This window comes from Eupeodes corollae, chromosome 1 (genome assembly GCF_945859685.1).
Source record: "Eupeodes corollae chromosome 1, idEupCoro1.1, whole genome shotgun sequence".
Classification (NCBI taxonomy): domain Eukaryota; kingdom Metazoa; phylum Arthropoda; class Insecta; order Diptera; family Syrphidae; genus Eupeodes; species Eupeodes corollae.
The window spans coordinates 275,936,962-275,955,760 of NC_079147.1; the positions used below are offsets into that span (position 1 = coordinate 275,936,962).

Here is an 18,799-nt window from a genome sequence, read left to right on the forward strand (position 1 = left end):
AGTTTCAAAGTTTTATATGCGGGTGAAACGAAATTGACAAGTACATAAAACTCGAACCGAAGGCTGAAAAGACGAGAAAGTGGAAACATCATAATGAAACCGCAGTCAATGCTGAGGATATTGAAAGACCAGCACTGCAGACTGTATAACGGAGACGACGAACCGAATTCCCCTGCCAGACAGGATATTCCATTCAATATAGACTACGAAAGCCAACAATTCCGTCTTCCCAATGTAGACAATGTAAAGATTGCCATATCTAAGCTTTTGGACAAGGTAATGCGCTGTCATGTGTTTTTTGGGACCAATATAACTTTTATGGAAAGTTTAAGGTGTCTGATGCATTAAGGTTTTAGGTGTTACCACATGGGCTCGAATTGCAGGTTTTACGAGTACAGATCATTAGATTTCCTTTCAAGGTATTTTCTATAAGACTTTTATAAGTTTCACTTCTCATTAATTTTGCAAGTTCGATGTTTAGCTTTAATCTCGTTCCTTATTTCTGAATTTTTAAAAGATCATAAGTCATAACCCTGCAACACGTATTTTTCAGCAGTTTGTTACAAGTTCACTGATCGATATAATATCGAGCATGATTTGTAACCTTCTGATCATTGATCTTATACATTTTAAGCAACAAACTAATAAAATGTCTTAACTTTTTTTGGCAGTCGATCAAAAACAAAATTTACAATTGTACATGCATATTATTACCAATATTACAACAAAATTATGGGTTAATGCCAAGTTTAACACAATAAATAATGACTGTAAATAGACCTCTAAACATGAAGCTTAGATATAATATCGTTGTTAATACGTGACCTGAATAAGATTAAAAACGACACACCCAACTAATTCGTATAAATGTTGAGGTAAGTACCAGTATAATGTTGCGTGTCTAAATTTGTATTGAAAAGATACATTTGTGCAGACATGGTGTAGACAAACAAGCTGTCTTCAAGTGTTTATAGGCTTGCACGGAAATGTGTGTCTCAGGTTTAATGTTTAATTAATCGCAGCAAACTTTTAAATTATTATATACCATATTCATAACATTGGTAGTATACAAGTATTGTATGAACTGATAGATATCGTTTTGTTTGCCAAACTTAGATATTTTTTATTGAACAGATTGCACTATTTTTATTGTTTTGCTTTTAAGACCAAAAGAAACAGAATTAAAGTCAATAATATATTGTATCTTAAGTTTGTCAAAGGCATAATCCAGATGAATAAATACCTAGGATAAAAACATAGTTTGAAAAATTTGGGCCAAACATTAATTGTTTATTGAAAAATGGATGAAGCATAATAATAATGTGATTAAGTAGCTATTAGCCTATAACACCATATGGCGGTGTTCTTCAACACTTTTACGCAAGAAAAAAAAAAAGGTTTCACAATTTTGTTTTATTAGTAAACGGAGAAAACTTATTTCTGAAGTGAGGTATTTTATGTTGTAGATATTGTCAAAAACACGTTTTTTATATTTTCACGTCTCAGGAACCAGCAGAGATATTGATTTAGAAAACATATTTTCAATGAATTATAACTATATACAGAAAATATTTTTCAAACTCTTAATCATAATGTCGGAAACCTACAGTTTTTATGTCGAATTCAAACTGCTTATTTAAGAAATCACTCTTTTAGGAAAACTAGTAATTCAAAAATGTTTTAGGAGCAAATTAAGAGCTGTTAACGTTTTTTATGGTGGATTTATAAAGAAAGGCGTGTTCCAGTAGGGGTCATGAACCCCCCCTTTTTTATATTTTCGTAGAAATTCCCTTGAATTCAAAACATGTTCTAATGTGTAAATTGATATGGCCTCCCTTAAATTTTTATTTGTGAACTATAAAGTCTATACTGTTAAATTGTATATGTAAAAATTGTATTTGTTAACAACTTAACGACATTCACCAAAAAGCGGTTTACTGTCGAAAACAACTAAAACCTTTGTTATCATACAATTTAGAATTTCGATTTAATAATGCTTACAATTATTTTCATAAGAAAAAGAGCAAAACTCCAGGTTCTTTGGAAGAAGCCCTTAATAGAAGATCTACTTTTTGAAGCGATTTTGCTTTGAATACTCTAAAAGTGAGATTTAAACACGAATTTCAAATGACAAAAGTGACACTTTCGTTAAACTAATTGAAAAAACATAATGAACCTTTTATATCTATCAATTTAATATAAAACATTTGAATTACTCGAGAGCTGAAGTGAAAAAGAGGTTCTACATCGTATTATTTGTGAGTTCCACACTAAAGTTTCGTCCCAAATTAACTGATTTTAAGAATAATTATGTACTTACTTTTATGCACTCATTTTTTTAAGTTTAACATTTTTCTCTCTACAATTTTTAAGTTTAATGGACTCCTTTAAGATCAAAATACTTTCAAAAGGCTCAAGCAAAACAATAATTTTTTAGAAGCAGACACTTATAACTATAATATAAATCGCCTGCCAAGAATAGAGTACGAAAACAGTACGAAAACTAAAAAAGACAGGAAATTCTTTATTACAGTTTCTGTTTTATTCTCCTACAAAGAAAGATCACATTTGTCTGGCAATCTTTTTAATTTTCTGAGTTATTGTAGCATTCTTCGAATTTTTAGCAATGCCAAAAAGAGTAGAATATAATATTTTTGGGAAAAATCTACGTTGTTTCAACACAATTTCTAAAGTTTCTGCGTGAAATGCACCAAAAATCCCTTTTAAATATGTCGTATTTAGAAAACTGTTGAAATCTTGAGAATTTAGGGAGTCGTCGGAATTAAATGGCTAGAACTGGAAACTGTTGGAAAACAGTATTCTTAAATAATCTTACAACTAAATTGGTCCTTGTATTTTTTAGATAATAGGCTTTTCACACGAAGTTCAAAACCAGTTTTTCGCAAAATTATCGGTTTTGGCCGAAAACCTACATTGAAAACACAAGTTTTCCTATACATTTTTGGTAAACCACAAGTTTTATTGGAAACCTCTCGAAAACTAGTAGCAATTCAAAGTTGAACTAAACAAACAAACTTTTCGAAACATTCAGCGCTCAAATTAATGTAAACAACACAGCTGATAGCTGCTGTCAAAACATATATACATATTTAATTTTGAAATAAATTTGGTGGTCGTGGTAAGTAATATTATTTATACAATTTCCTAACAAAATAAGAATTATTGCATTTTGTATTTTATTTCTAGAATATGGAAAAAAAACAAAAAAAAGGAAACTTTGGGGACCCGGTGACTGTTTCCGGCACTGGCGGTTCTATTATTATCCTCCAAAGTTTCAAACGCTCTTTGTTAAGTGAGGAACTGGAATTCACTATGGCTACTGGCGTGACGACCCCAAGGACGAGGAAGACTTGCTCATAGCTCAGTGAACGGCGATGCCAACATCAAGAAGATCCGCATTACTTTAGACAAGCCAGGCGAGTCCTCAAAGGAAGGAACCAAAGAGATAGTCTTGAAAAAATTGCAGCCCATCATAACAGCTTTAGTGATCGCTCTGGATGAGTGTGATTTTGGTACAAATCTGGAACTAGGAATTGACCTTTTCTGCTCCGGCCTAAGGACCTACACGAAACCGTTCAAAATCTTTACAACCCTGCCAAAAGTTGCTCGGAAGGCCACAATATATGACGATTCTGAAGGCACTTTTGGCCAACGGAAGCAGTAGTCATAAGCTCAGTGTTTTGGGTTGAATTTGTTGTGAAAAGAGAAGAAAATGTTTTAAATAAAATGAATTTTCATTGTAACAATTTTGTTTGTTGTTATTTATATTTTCTAGATAATTAGCTTGTGAATTAGTGAATTATTTGGACCGGTTGAAGTGAACTTAGAAGATAGCTGCAGCCAAGTGAGCTTGTAGTTCTTGTTGGTTCATGTCGTGAGCCCGTCCCCAGAACATCAGTTAAAACTCTTTTTCTAGACGAGCTAATGTTACGTTAAAATCAATTTGAACTGGTTAGAATTAATTTCATTTTCACAAATAAATTCGAGAAGAACAAAACTTTTTACTCAAAAATTTTGTCATCAATACAAAATTTGACAGCCGGTATTAAACAAATTTAAATGTCAAATGAAAACGTGTAAATGTTCAATGTGAACGATTTTCGGGTTTTCGAAAACTTTTTGCCGAAAACCCGGTTTTGGTTTTGGAGTGAAAAACCCAAAAGGATACACATTATGTTATTAAAATGTTTTCAGTTTAATTTTGGAGAATATTAAAGAACACTTTTAAGCTGTGGTCAAAAATTCGTCTTTATGTTAAGTGCGTGGCCAACCCCGCCCCCCCTCTGCTCCGCCCTTAGTCATAAAATTACAACAATAATGATACTCGTGAAGAATTTATTTTTCAAAAATTTAAAACCTTAAGATAAAAAAAATAATAAAATTTCTACATTTTGATAGAAATTCATTAAGTCGTTAAAAAGAAACAACTTTTTTTTTAAATCATGACATATCCCGTCCGCTTTAAACGTAGACAACAAATAAAAGATGTAGACATAAATGTTAAAAGTTACCTCGCATATTTTTGTTTAAAAAACTTAATTAAACAATAATGAATTCAAGGTGTCAAATTTATAATAAATTCTAAAAGCGATACCTACCTAGCTACCTATTAAAAAAATCGAAAAAATAACTTAACGATAACAATAAATATTTTAAATTCACTGAATAGCAAAAATCTTTATTAGTATATTATCCAGGTATTTAAATTATTTGCTTAAATAATACATAAACCATATTAACAGCTATATTATACTTTAGATTCTTATAAATAATTCTTTAACATAACAAAAGGATACATGTGTTTTTTTTTTCTGAATTTTGTATTATTGAATTTTTATTGATTTTATCTGTTTATCGATTAGATCATAAATTTATAAAAATTATTAAATTATTTTACTTCTCGCTATAGTTTTTGTTTTGTCATTCAATTTTATATACGAATGTGATGTTTATCAATTTATACGTAATGTCAACTCCTTTAAATCCGATATGCAAAAATAATAATTATCATGAAATTCTGGTTTTTGATTTATCATTTTGTTTGAATTTGTGTTTTTTTTTGTTAAGTGCTTGTTTTATTATTTAATTGTTTATATTTAATGGAAAACATTAATTTTAATTTTCAAACGGATGTTATTTGTGACATATTATATTGAGTACATTAAATAATGAATTTCATTGGATAATTAATTATTTTGAACAAGATTTCGAAGCAGGTTAAAGTGATGTTTCATTTGAAATTTGCAATATGAATAAATTCAAAGATTCTTCTTTTGATAAGAAACGAAATGATTGTATCTGAAAATTGTTTTATTTATTGAAAAATGACTACATTTTTAAATTGGAACAGCAAAATTTGTAACCATTTTTAAAAATAAACTTCAATAAAACATGAATTATCTATAATCAGCTGTATTCTTCGAAAAAAAATCGTGAATAGAACCTCATCTACTTAATCAAATATCATTATAAAAATGATTCATATTCTGTGTAAGAACAATCAAAAAACAACAAAAATCAACATAATTTTAACAAAAATAAGAAGACATCGAATTCCATTCCGATTAATTTGATATACGGTAAGAAAAATTTCTATTTATATAAAATTTGTAATACTTTAAAAGTGATAATTTTTGTTGTTAAAAAGCCAATGTCAAAATATTTTAATTCAACTAATTAATCAAAATGTTTAGATCAATTAAAAAGAAAACAAATTCTTTTTTAATCCAACAAATTACTTTTTTGAAAATATTTGTGACATTCCTCCAGGTGCCATATTGTTGTTGTTGTTAGGTTGTATTTTTCCTTTTTAAGGTGAATGTGTTTAAATATTTATTTTAAGAAATACTTTTACTATCAATGTATTTTTGATGGATATTAAAAATGATAAGCAGTTTGTAGAAAGACGATTAAAATTCTTTCTATTTTTATATATTTTTTATATAGTCTGTATTTTAACAAAAATAAAATAAACAGTCATACTGCATACTTTTTTTTATTAATTTTGTTCTGCAATTTAATTTTTATTATTGTTTGAAACAACAACGTAAAAGAGGACAGCGCAATCATAATTGTGACGCGCCAACAATTACTTATCTTTACTTTTAGGTAGGGTATGCAGCTTTGTATATCTTTGACTTGGCCAACTATAAATTAAATGGTGCAATTGATTGGAATGTTTTTAATTTTGTTTTAATGCAGGTGTTATAGCCCTATATATAGATATAATATTTGTGATAAGGTTATTCCAGATGATATACTGATATATTTATTTATATTAATGTATTTATTTGTATTTTATACCTAAGGCGAATACCAATTGATTTTCTTTTCGACTTTATACATTTGGCACGCTCCGAAATTCTATACGGTGGTGACATCGACATGACATATAAAAGTTAGTATATACATATATATTATAGTGGCAGCGGCAAACTAGACAACAAACACAATTTATGTAAAATTACGTAAGGAATACGAAAATATTCATATAGGCTTGATTTGTAGCCCCTTTTAGAGCACACAAAGATGTGCTTTGAATTTTTTGTCTTTTAATAAAAAAAATCATCACATATCATCTGTATTCTAAGATGACATATGTTTCTATAGAGAGAACATTTTATCAGCTCTGATTTGGAACTTGTGCACTTTTTTATACCTTCGTTTTATGGATTGAAGTTTTGGCAATATGCCCAGGTTTTCATTATGTCCTTTGTTTTCATATATATTTGGATGTCCTTTTTAAAACACAAACTAAATAAATATTTGCTTTTTAAAAGTTTTTTTTTTCAAGGATACACTTGACTGCATAATTTTACTGCATGTTCGTTACATATTTGGGAAAAAATAAAGCTGACATGTGCAGTACACTCCGCTTCAAGTAAATATGAACACAAATTTTTTAAAATACTTTTAACATTTTCTCAAAATATTGATGGGTGCAGTTCCATCTGTTGGTGCTTCTACTTCCTTAAGATTTTAAGAACAAAAGAATTTGCAAAAAATCATCCAAAATCAATCAATAGTTTTTCTTTGGCCCACTTACAAATCTTTCTACTAGATAAAAATTGGGGAACGGTACGATTGACCGCAAACTAAAATCTCTTGTAACAAAATCTCGTATTTTTTAATGGCGCACTTTTAAAACTCTTGAATTTTTAGATATCACATAATTAAAATCTAGTTTTAAAAAAAATAATTTCGAAATTTTAGTTTCCGAGATTTTAATGTTGCTGGCTATCATTATGCTATATTTTGTATTTACAAGATTTTGATATAAGAGATTTCGTAATGCGTGATTTTTATATGCAAGATTTTTAAAACGATCGTACCCAACCCAAAAGATTGAATATTTTTTTGAGGGAACTGAATAGGTACACAAATTTGAATAAACCAAGTTTCTGTGAAGTTTGATAGTTGGTACTTCCACGTTTAATTTTAATCGTTTCGAAAATTATTTCCAGTATGAATCCTACAACCTTTTGATATAGTGCAACTATATTTCGGTAAACGCTAACTTAATTCCGGAAATTAAGGATTCTTTGTCTTTAAACTGGCAATTATCGTAATTAACTGTGTGTACTAAGACTAACCATCCTCAAATATATGTAGTAATGTTTAGATCCGAGGAGTTTTGCTTCTCCCACCTGTTTCACAGTGGTAATTAAGCTCTTAATGGCTGAATCACAAAGACGCTTCAGCTTTGGCTTCGTCTGCGTTACGGTGGGCCAACTTCGTAGTTGCATTGAATGACATTTCTATTATTTCATCCCTCCAACGAGCAAATATTTTGTTTGTTGACTTTTTTACAAATGTTCAGTTAATTGAACTAGAGCTTCCGTTTGGAGTCACATTACGTTCTTTTCCTTAAGATTGTGAAACGAAACGTGAGGTAGAAGCTCCATTGTGATAGCATACATTAAATTTCTATGGCTGAACTCGTAAACGTCAGGTGAAGCTGAAGCGTGTTTGTGATTCACCCGTAACACCATTTTATTTTCTCGAATCGTGAAAATAAAAGGTTTTTTAAGTGAGAATAAAAGTCATTAGGACTTCAGCCAATTGTATCAGCTGCTGAAAGTCTGATTAGACCTTAGAGTCTAATTATGTCGATTTTAGCTTTTGAAACATTGCTAGGGGATGTTAGATTTAGCGATTGGTCTTAAAATTTTAGATTAGAAGTTGAATTTCACTTAAGATACTAAAATTGCTGATTTTAGCTATTCAGTTCTTGAAAACGCTCATACCTATCCAGTGCACTATAAAAAACTTATACTTTACGTATGAAAAACTTTAAAAATGGGGAAAAAAGGCTCTCAGTTGGATATTTTTTTTGTAATGTTGTCCCTAACATCTTAAGGGAGTACTTATGTCACGAAAACCATCAATGTTTGGAAAAAATGTAAAAACCATTTTCGAATATATTTGTGCTTATTTAGTTGGAGCGGAGTGTACTTAGAATTATTTATTTAGAACAATTCGTACTCAGTAGGGATAGTTAGAGATATTCTCATGTTATGATGTAAATGTTATTTTAGAAAATAAGTTATTTTCTAAGGTAATTTAAAAATCAAAAAAAATTGTTTGCATTTTAACGTTTTATGACAAAAACCTTAATTTTTTGCAAAACATTTGAGCTCTTAAAATACCTACTTGTCTCGTCTTGGTGTGGTTTGAGTCACGTTACGATCCACCACGATATTTATTACAAAAGAAAGGAAAACATTCCTAAGACGATGCATGCCATTTTTCTAATTGGACGAGATCGGATTACGTCTCAAGGAAAGCCCTATTAAAAATGTTTTAATATGTTTATTTCAACCTATAATTCCTTGTTTCATCTTGAAAAGAAAATATTTAGGGCTCTTTTAGCGACCTAATTTCATTTTCAAACATTGAACTCAGCTACAAATTTCAATTTTCTTATTCTTTTATATTATAGCAATCTAAATATTTTATACAATAACTTGTTTTATAACCAAATAGCTATAAAACTGATTATACTTTAATAATAGAGTCACAAGCTTGGAGGTCTTTTTTTAATCTTTAAACAAATCAGCAAATTCATAATCGAATGTGTCATAATTAGTAGAGGTAGTTTCTAACAGCATTTTGCTCTTGTTTATATTTCTATTAAAGATAAAAGGAGTATAAATTACCTACAATATTAAAATTTTGTTTTCAAAATTAAAAACATTATTTTAAAGATATTCATTTAGGTTAAAATTATTATCGAACTGATTTGGATACAAAAAAAGAATGTCGATAAGAGTAGACTCGATTCTTTCACTTTCTTTTTGAAGAAGGACGTTCTAGAGTCAATTTTTGACGCGGATTCAAAATTTTAAGTTCAAATTATTTTTATTTCTGTTAAATATCTTTCAAAAATTGGTACCTAAGCTTTCCCAAAGAAGGCGGAACGTTACAGAAGTTTCGAAAATTGTATGAAATATTTGAAATTTGATATCACAAAGACATGACTTGAAAATGTGATTTTAGAATCGGAGTCAAACTAAGGCCAATTGCACATTTTTGTCAACCATAGTAATTCAAATGCATTTGAATCTGTAAATATTGTGGAAACGAAAACAAATTTACCATTTTCTTTATTAGTTGCATTTCATAATTCGATTTTCGTCAAATTTTATTAGAAAAATTCACTAGCCAATACCGATTACCGAATATCGACACTTTCAACTTAATTGCTTATTCATGTATAGCAGCTAGATCAATTGAGCTTGTCAATTGAAAGGATTTGTATTAACTCATTTCACATATTCCACCAAAATGGAATTTGAACCTCAAATAAAATGACAAGTCAGTTTTAATTCAAATATTATCTATTTGTATTGAAGACATACTTAAAAGAAGATACTCCTTGACTTTATTATCTCCATATTAGATAATTCTAAACCTTGAAGATTAAATCACATTTAAAAAAATCGATAAGCTTCAGTCGTCTATCGGAGTACATAAATTTCATTCCACAAAATTGTTCTTTCTTTAGATATTTTATTAAAATAAATTCTTCTCACTTATTTAAAATTAAATTCAATCAATGAAAAATTTAAATATAACTCTTTGTCAAAAACAAACCTTATCTTGTTAAAACTAGTTAATAAAAATATCTATATAGATGTACATGATGGGTGGTAAGGTCAAAATTCCAATTCCAATTTTATCAAACATTAGATCTACGTTATTTTTGTTATTATTTTTATGTTTTTTCAAAAAAGAAATCAGTGCGAATTTGAGTATTTTTATCAAAAAAAGGTTTTTATTTTCACGTGCTTGATTAGAAACAAAAACAAATATTACCTATTTAACAACAACAAAAATGTTGAGAAATGTTTCCTAATGTTCTTTGTATCGAATTTATATCGAAAAAATACTAAATATTAGAATACAAATTGTTCTATAATGAATTTATTTGCTAATCAAAAGTATCTAATCAAAAATTATTATTATTGTTCGATCAAAGGTTTTTTTTTCTTTCTTTACTATCTACAATTTTTAGAGTTAAATATTTCTGTAGTCTTTTGTAGTTATTGTCTATTTCTGACGCGCTACAAATTTGTATGTAGGTAAGTTATTGGTCACTTGAAAAATATTTTTCTCTTGACGTATCAACCAATAAATAAAGCACGTGTTTTAATTATATTTTTCCAAATTGAATACTTCACAAATTCCAAACTAATTCAAATATTGTATCTGAAGCAGCAGCGCCACTAAAGCAAATAGATATACAACAATATATAACAACTATGGCAAACTAAGTGATCTTGTCCCTGACGCCAGCAGCAGGTAGGTTGATAGATATTTTTTTTTATTGAAGTCGTACTCTTAGACAATAATTTGCACTCGGTTCACGAATATCAATTTAATTATTATTAATAATATGATATAAGTATCTATATACAAATGTATATTAAATTGTAGACAGGTTGCTGCTCCAAAAGATAAATCTTATCAAATAAATGTTTATTCACGAAATGTTAAACAAAAATAAAAACAACAAAATATTATACTCATTAAAACTGTTAAGAGTTTGTGTGTGCGGTCGTGATGGTGCTCATTTTATTTTTTTTCGAAATGACACGGCACATCCACCCCTTAAGTTCGAAAACGCTAAAAATTTACTGAAACTGATGTGAATAAAAGTTTACTTATTGTTTCGATTTTATTATCCAATTGGAAAAAATATGAAATAGAAATATGATTCTTCAAGAATTTTTAGTCAAAAGCTTAAAAATGGTCTGGTTGGTAGGGTTGCCTAATAAGTTTAAGTGTGTCATCGACTTTAATTTAATGTCAAGTAAATATTTTTGAATTTAAGGCAGAAAAACTCAGAGGTCAACAAGAGTCTAGAAATATCATAAACATATCAAAACGACGTTTTGCAATAGGCTGTTATTTGGGCATCAACTTACACTTTTGAGGATGCTATCTAGTGACATTTGATAAGTAGAAACAACGTCATTACTAAAAATCACAAACGATGGACATTTTTGCAATCACAGTTCGCAAAACTAAAGCACATTTAGGTAGTTGATGAATCACTTTTTCGTACAGCAAAAGTATTACCAGTGGCGTGACGGTAAAAGGTCTTGCATTCAATCTATATCTATGACATTTTAAGTTTTTTTCACGGGTACTGCCTCTTGCGAGGAATTGACAAATCTTCCAAGAGTAATTCTTGTCAGGAAAAGTGCTTTCACAAATTAGTCGCTCAAATTCGACTTACAATTGTAGGTCTCCTCTCTTCCTGATAGCATTACTCGCACACAGGAATAATTAAGAATTGTAAGTCACTAAGCTCAGTTCTCAAGTTGAGATGTTGGAAAAAGTGGATTATGGAAGGATTAAAACCGTATCCACATCAGCCCGCGGTTTCCATTTTTGTGGCTTGATCTTTCTTATTTAAAATTGAAGCTGATGGTTCAAGTATTACGGATGGAAGACTACAGGGATCATGTTATTTAACACCTATAAACATTTTTCTTTTAAGTACAATTTCGATAACTTAAATACAAAATTCATGAACTTATTGATTCAATTCATTGAATGTGCAAATTAGTTATGAAGATTTTTTGAAAAGGATTTGATTCGCAACTGTAACTGTGGTGGCCAAATAGCCATCCATTGGTTTCTCTTTTAAAAAACGTTTCATTAGAAAACTTGGATTTGTAATGGTGATTTAATCCCAATTTTACAGAAAAGGTATTTGCTGACCGAAAACTACAATCTTAAAAATGATTTCTTCGACTAACTTCTTCAAAGAGATAGAACCAACATCAAGTCCTAGACTATTCCCAAGTTAGAATGAGCTTCAGCAAAAAAAAAAATTTAAGAAAAAGAGAAAAAGAGGTCATTGATTTTACAAGGTTGTTCTGATTTTGAAGTACTTAGGACCTATTGTTGTTGTTTTATTTTTGTTTTTGCTGTAAATTTCAGTTAAAAATTCTTTAGAAATGGGTTGTGTTTTATTTTTTGTTCTTTTTTTTGCTGTCCAACCCCATTTTGTGTTTCATTCAACAATAACATAAAGAAACATAAGGAATACCTTAAAAAGTTGTTATAGAATAAGAAAACAAAACTAAGATTCCTAAAGGATTTCCAGACCAACAACAACAAGAGAAAAAGCAAACACATCAAAAGCAGGAAAACGAAATGAGAACAGCCAGCACACTAAAAATAACGTAAGTCTTTTCTTTTGAAATAAAACTTATATAATACAAAATTATATGGTTTGAGGGAATTAGGTATAAAAGGTTCGATTATTTTGGACTTACGCAGAAACCTAATTCTTCTCATCTATAGATAGAGAGATAATCCCACAGAAGAATTAGGCAATTAATTATAGACCTATCAATATATAAGTATAAGAGATATGGTATTAAATTACCAGCATAGAATTACTTAAGTATATAAAAGCTTTTTCTTGCCTCCCAGAGCACAAAAAAAAGGTTAACAAGGACGATACTCGATGACGAAAACCATATATTTTATTTTTTTGGCAAACAAATATTTTTCTATCCTAAATTGGTTGGGTTCTTCTTCTCTCTCCTTATATCTTGAGAGGATTCTGTATGGTTCATTATGTCTGAACATAGCTATTTACTTATACGTAAGGAAGATATATAATATAGATACTTACGATATGGGTTGAATTTTAGGTTTAGGTTAAATTAACCCTCATCTTAATTTTTGATGAGTCTATAATTTGCTCAAACCTTATATTATAGGTTAGATTTATTTAATGACCTAGATTTAATCTAGACGATATAAATTTCTATAAATGTTCTTTGAGATGTGTGTTTGCTTTGTAAAGAAAAAATGTATTTTATCTGAAGGTTTTAGAATTCGTAATGGGTTTGGGAATGAGAATAAATCACATACTCGTTCATATGATTTAAATTACAGGTTTCAAAATTTAAAAAATTCTAACCATGTTTGTTTACAATTTTTTTTAAATAAAATCTTTCTAATCTTTTTACGAATAATTCAGGAGAAAGCAAAATGTTGTCAAATTAAATAATTAAAAAATTCGTCAAATAAAAAAAATGGTAATCTTTTGTCATAATTCGATAAAACTAAAGCTTTACACTGGTTAACAAGGTTTTCTTACTGGCATCAAGAAATTACATTATTCCAAAAGGTTTTGGTGGCCTTAAATTAAATTTGACTTCAAAATTTATTTATCAAGTCAGGTTTTTGAGATATCACTTTTTTAAATTCGAAAAAAAACACGTATATAGGGCTTTTTAAGGCCATCTAAATTTATGAACTAGCTTTTTGTCAATAAAATCCGCGATGGTTTGAGGAATCAATAATCCCTTTCTTCAATCAATTTTTAGTTGAAATATTTATTAATACTTTACAAATTGTGGGATTTCAACTGCCTTACAAAAATCAAAAAGAAACTATTTGTGTTTAAACGGTTTTCAACAGAAAAACAACAAAACAAAAAAAGACAAAACGGTTTAACAATAAGTTTTGTTCTTGTAACGAGTCTGTTCTTTGAACAATTCTTTTGTATCAAGTTTTTGAAATGTATTAACAATTATTGTGAAAATAATGTTGAAAACGGATTTTTTTAAAATTTGAACAATCATAGTTAAAATTAGATTTTGGATTTGAAATCAGCTCTAAAAATTAAGGCCAATATGTATTTTCCAAAACTATTACAATTTAATAAACATGGAATAGCGAAGGGTAAGGTCTTATTCCATGGACTAAGTTCAAATTATGAATAGAACAAAATTCCTACTAAGTGACGTTTACTAAGTTAAACCACCGAAGAAGGTGTATTAGCGAAAGAATAAGATCGAAATGAGTCAAATTTATTCTGAAATAAAAAGTAATATATTTAAGTGAATATTGCTTCTTTATATCCCAATCCCAATTACAATTATTGAACAATCAGTCATCCACCAACAGAAAAAGTCAAATATTCGAAACCAAGTATGATCCGGCGCAAGTGCTAAGCATCTATGATTTTAGGAAGAAAAATAAGTCTTCCAAGGGAAATATGAGGAAACTAATGGCGGTTGTTGAAGATAATCTAAATGGGGACACAAGAGGTGGACATATTCCTGTCTGGGATCGTAATGAGATAGGGATAATGACTTTGTATAATCAAAGTCTGAAATTACTAAAATAAAAAAGGCTCACGACGATTTTGCTGATATTCATAGCTTTAGTCAGTCTGCATAAAGCACTATTTCTGCTGGTGTAGCCAAAGCATTTGATTCGAAAGTAAGGCAGTTTATAAAAATGCCCCAATCTATTTCTGAATAATCATCAGCCATCCAACATTTTAACCATCCATTTAAACCCAATAGAAACAATTGAAAAATGGTAATAATTTCGACAGACACATATAAACAAGAGAATTCCTAAATGTGTCTACAAATTATAACAATTTGCTGTCAAAAACCATATGAAAAAAAACCAAGTCTGAGGAACTTGGTGAGAATTTCAAGTTACTAAACAGGACTCGTATTTATTTTCTTAAGGCATTTTTGTTAAACGTCATTTAACTATTCCATGAATATTTTGGTTTTATTCATTTAACGTTTTAACCCACAGCTTAATTCTCATTTCCTAGTTTAGTAAACTCGCGGATAAAAGTGGAATAAGCGTTTTTTATTCAATCGGTCTTGAAGTTTTGATCGAAACTTTATATAGATTCAAAAAAGACTCAAAACTAATTAAGATTTTCCAGAAACTGAGCAAGATACTAAAATAATTTAAATTGTATCTAAAAGAGAAAGATTTTTATTTACATATAAAAATCATCATACACATTTTAAAGACATATTTTTAGTTTTAACTTAGGCTTAAAAGTCCAGTTTTGGCATTTTTAAAGGGGCATATTTTAAAAAAAGTGAAAAGACAAGATAAGAACCGAAAAAACACTTTGTTAAATCTGTGGAAACATTTGAGCTGTTGCTACAAGTTAGTGATATAAAAATGAGAAACCATAGTATGCATTGCTCAAGAACAGAACAACTCAGAATATTGTTGACGAAATCTCAAGTTTGTCAATCTTAGAAATCAGATACATATTACACCGTATTTAGTATAAAGACTAAGATAGATATACAAGATTTTAAAATACAATCTAGGGAACATTCTTATAACGGAAAATTAGTATCTAAATAAAAGTCTGCGAATTTATTTTAAAAAAAAATTTAAACGGAGGTTCTAAGAAATTCGTAAAGATCATTTTAGAAAATAACACAATCGAAGAAATTCAGAAGCTACTATTCTTGAAATTTCAGCAAATTTGAAGCATTTTATTTCATCTCTCAATAGAAAAGTTCACACTAAGTCTTCAACTCTATATTTAGGACAATACTAAAATCCATAACACTTATGTACCTACCTGCATTCTTCTTAAAAAAGAAATAGAAACTCACAAGTGTCAAAGAATTTCGTCTATACTGATTGTTCTTTAGCATACCTAACTCAATATAGAAGCTTCTATGTCACCTACTATTTTTAAAGAAAAAATACCACACAAAAATTTCAATCTATATGAACTTATACGTACCTACCGATACCTAACCTACCTAGCAAATATTTACTTAGGTTGAAATAAAATACCAAAACACATCATTGAGCTTGGGAATTTCCTAAATAAAAAAATATTTAAAAAAAAGTACAAAGAAAAACAAACAGGTACACATTTAGAACAAACTTTTAAAAAATGTTTCATAACCAAAAATAATATAGGCATGCCACCTTGTTCCTACCTTTATTTCTTATTCTTCTAACCGATATAGGTAAGGTACATAACAATGAAGCTATGAAGAAATCACCTTTCATGAAAAACTAAAAATAAAAAAGTAAAGAAAACTGAAAACTTTCAATGATTTTTGCATTTTCTGCACAACATAGTGTCCATAGGTAGGTTTAGGTACCTAGATGTCTAGATTCCGGTTCCTTTAAACAAGAAAGTAGTATGAAGAAAAAAAAACACACCAACAACAATAAAACTCATGTCATAAAACAACCCTGTCATTTATTCACCCTTTAATAGGTATATGCACATATTATACATCAACCCTTTTAAAATAATTCAAATAAGACCAACGAACGTTTCAGAAACCTCACGTGTTTCAACATATGTACTCGTACCTATATATTTTTATTTTCCTATTCAAGGTAATTATCACTTATGATAAATCAAAACTGGAATTTAAAAACCTAGGTCGGTTGATAAAAATCTTTAAAAAACAATAAAAAAAAGTTAAAATTCAAAACTCACATCGTATATTTTTGACCTCATTGTACCCTCATTTAGGGTTTGGTATATTTATATTCCAATTGCTGGTCGATGTACCATTTGAAGTGTTTTTGATTTCTTTTTCTTTCTTTCTTTCTATTTTTAATCAGCCAATTAAAAATATATTTTTATTTTAAATAAATAAATTATTGTTTTGTATATTAAAACACACTTTTTTTAATTTTTTATATTAATTAAAAAACTTATATAAATATATAATTATATTGCAATAAAACAGGAACTTTTATTTTAGCAAATTATTTATTCCACTTTCACTTGTTTTAATCTTTTTCTTTTTAATTTTTCTTTTTTTTAATAAAATAATTTATTAACACTTAAAACAAATAAAACAAAATTTTGTTTTTTGAATTTTTGTTTGTCCCAAAATCACGTTTTTTTTAACAAAAAATATATTCAATTATTTGAAAGAAACAAAAATTTACGTAAATGATTTTTTAAATAAAGAGACAAAAATAATTAATTAATAAATTTAAAAAAATCTTATAACGATTTATATCCTTTTTTTAAATTCAAATTCAAATAGGATAGAAAATAAAACGACACCGATTGATATAATCTCCAAAAAGAAAACGTTTCTTCTGCGCGATGGTGTTAAAGTTCGAGTGAGAAAAACTTAAATGTAAGTATCTTTGAGATACAATTTGATTTCTTATTTTTTTTTTTTGAAAATTGGAATTTTTATTCTTTTGTTGTATCTATTTTATCTCGTACACACGACGATGTTAAACCAACGGTAGGCGCTATGAAACTGAGTTCAATCGACAACGGGAAAATGGTTTAAACTTAAAGATACAAGATACAAAAACAACACTACCTAAAACCAAAACCAAATAATATATAATCCGTCCGTCCGCCGTCGTATATTCCGATCCGATCCGAAACCGAAAATCGAACGAAATGGAAAAACAATTCGAACGAAACACACTTTTAAAAAAATATATATGAAGGTAGGTACAACAGAGCTCAGAGCTGTCGTCGTTGTCGTTGTAGCTGATGTCGAGCGCTCGAGAGTGTCGCTTCGCTTTGCTTCGCTGTCGCTATCGCAGTCACTGTCTACGGACGACGACGCACGGAGACGACGATGACGGGCAGTATATGAATATGATGTGGAAATGGAAAAGACTAAAGAAAAAGTCTACAAAAGGTAGGTAGGTAGGTTAGGTTTTATAGATAGGTAAGTATTTAAGTACACAACAGAGCAGAGCCAGAGCCAGAGAGTCGAGCGTGTTTTTGTTCTATCCTCCCCTACAGACGGATGGGTTATGGTTAAGCTCTACTATAGGAACCATCATTTTACCGCATCAGGCAGAACCAGAAGGCAATCTTCTACAACAATAAGTATCTGAATCTAAATTGAGTGGGAGCGAGAGAACGGCGCGCACGTAAAATACAAAATCGGCGCAAACACAAAGTGTAGATATCTATCTAAATCCAACAACAAAATACAACACAAACCAACAACAACAACAATGCGCTCTTCCTCTTCTAGCTGCTCTTCTAGGGAGAAAAGATACACGTTTTTTTTCGGGCTTAGTTGCTGTTGTTGTTTATTTTGTGCTCTCACCGTTTTTGTTCTCCGTACTTCATGTCCATCTTTTGAATTTACCCTAACTGTGCATGAATTCGGGGTAGAAAACGGAAGATTCCAGCCTAGAGAAAGCAAAAATACAGGAATTCCTTCGGCTTCATCCCTTGCTGACACACGCACTCACACATAGACAAAAACTACACCGGCATCGTGACCTAGCGGCGAATATCGTTCTCGTACTCGTTCGAGTTCTCGTTTCTCCGACGACCGACTCTGACTCTAAAGCAAAAAGGGGTTGAATGTTTGAAGTGGACTAAATATGTTTGAAGTAAATGTTCCACATAATGAGTTTGATTCGAACAAGTATTAAGCTGGAACGAATATAGATGTTGTGGTTGCAGTTCAAATGCTAAGTCCAGGTTCCGATCGAACTTGTA

General features: G+C 29.6%; 1 protein-coding gene across 1 annotated transcript in view; it reads right to left on the reverse strand.

Annotated features, from left to right (window-relative positions):
• Window positions 1-18,097, reverse strand: part of LOC129950606 (probable serine/threonine-protein kinase tsuA) — a 73,465-nt gene extending 55,368 nt beyond the window's left edge. The window contains exon 1 of the mRNA XM_056062540.1: window positions 16,796-18,097. Within this exon, the coding sequence (XP_055918515.1) occupies window positions 16,796-16,797 (2 nt within the window). The 5' untranslated portion in view covers window positions 16,798-18,097. The remainder of the gene's footprint in view (window positions 1-16,795) is intronic.
• Window positions 18,098-18,799: the final 702 nt, after the last annotated feature.